This window comes from Eimeria mitis, genomic scaffold (genome assembly GCF_000499745.2).
Source record: "Eimeria mitis Houghton genomic scaffold, Emh_scaff7400, whole genome shotgun sequence".
Lineage (NCBI taxonomy): Eukaryota > Apicomplexa > Conoidasida > Eucoccidiorida > Eimeriidae > Eimeria > Eimeria mitis.
This window is the reverse complement of record NW_013575402.1, coordinates 1470-1850: the sequence shown is the minus strand read 5'-3', so window position 1 is coordinate 1850 and position 381 is coordinate 1470. Positions and strand designations below refer to the sequence as shown.

General features: G+C 48.8%; 1 protein-coding gene across 1 annotated transcript in view; it reads right to left on the bottom strand.

Annotated features, from left to right (window-relative positions):
* EMH_0091330 (uncharacterized protein) overlaps positions 1-381 on the bottom strand; it is a gene marked incomplete at both ends in the record, with an annotated part of 1506 nt that overhangs the window by 378 nt on the left and 747 nt on the right. Inside the window, one exon of the mRNA XM_013501715.1 lies at positions 56-185. Coding sequence (XP_013357169.1) covers positions 56-185 — 130 coding nt within the window. The remainder of the gene's footprint in view (positions 1-55; positions 186-381) is intronic.

The window sequence follows — 381 nt, the reverse complement described above, 5'->3', positions numbered from 1 at the left end:
TATATATATATATATATATATATATATATATATGAGAGTTTGGGGCTGGCCGCACCTAAGGTGACGGGGCAGTACCCATTGAGCGCGAGCACTGCTGTCTCGTCAAGGAGGTCCTCGCTGAGCCGCCGGGGCAGCAGCTCCGGCAGCTGCTGCTGGAAATAGGGTTTGGGTTGAGCCAGCAGCAGCTGCAACACAGACACAAACACACACCAAAACCCTAAACCCTAAACCCTAAACCCTAAACTCTTATAATACCGCATTTACATGCAATTCGCCCAGACAGCTGTTTTCTAGGGTTTAGGGTTTAGGGTTTAGGGTTTAGGGGTGCATCATAGCCATAGACTAGAGAGCCTGGTATCGTATTGTGTGGGGAGACAAGCT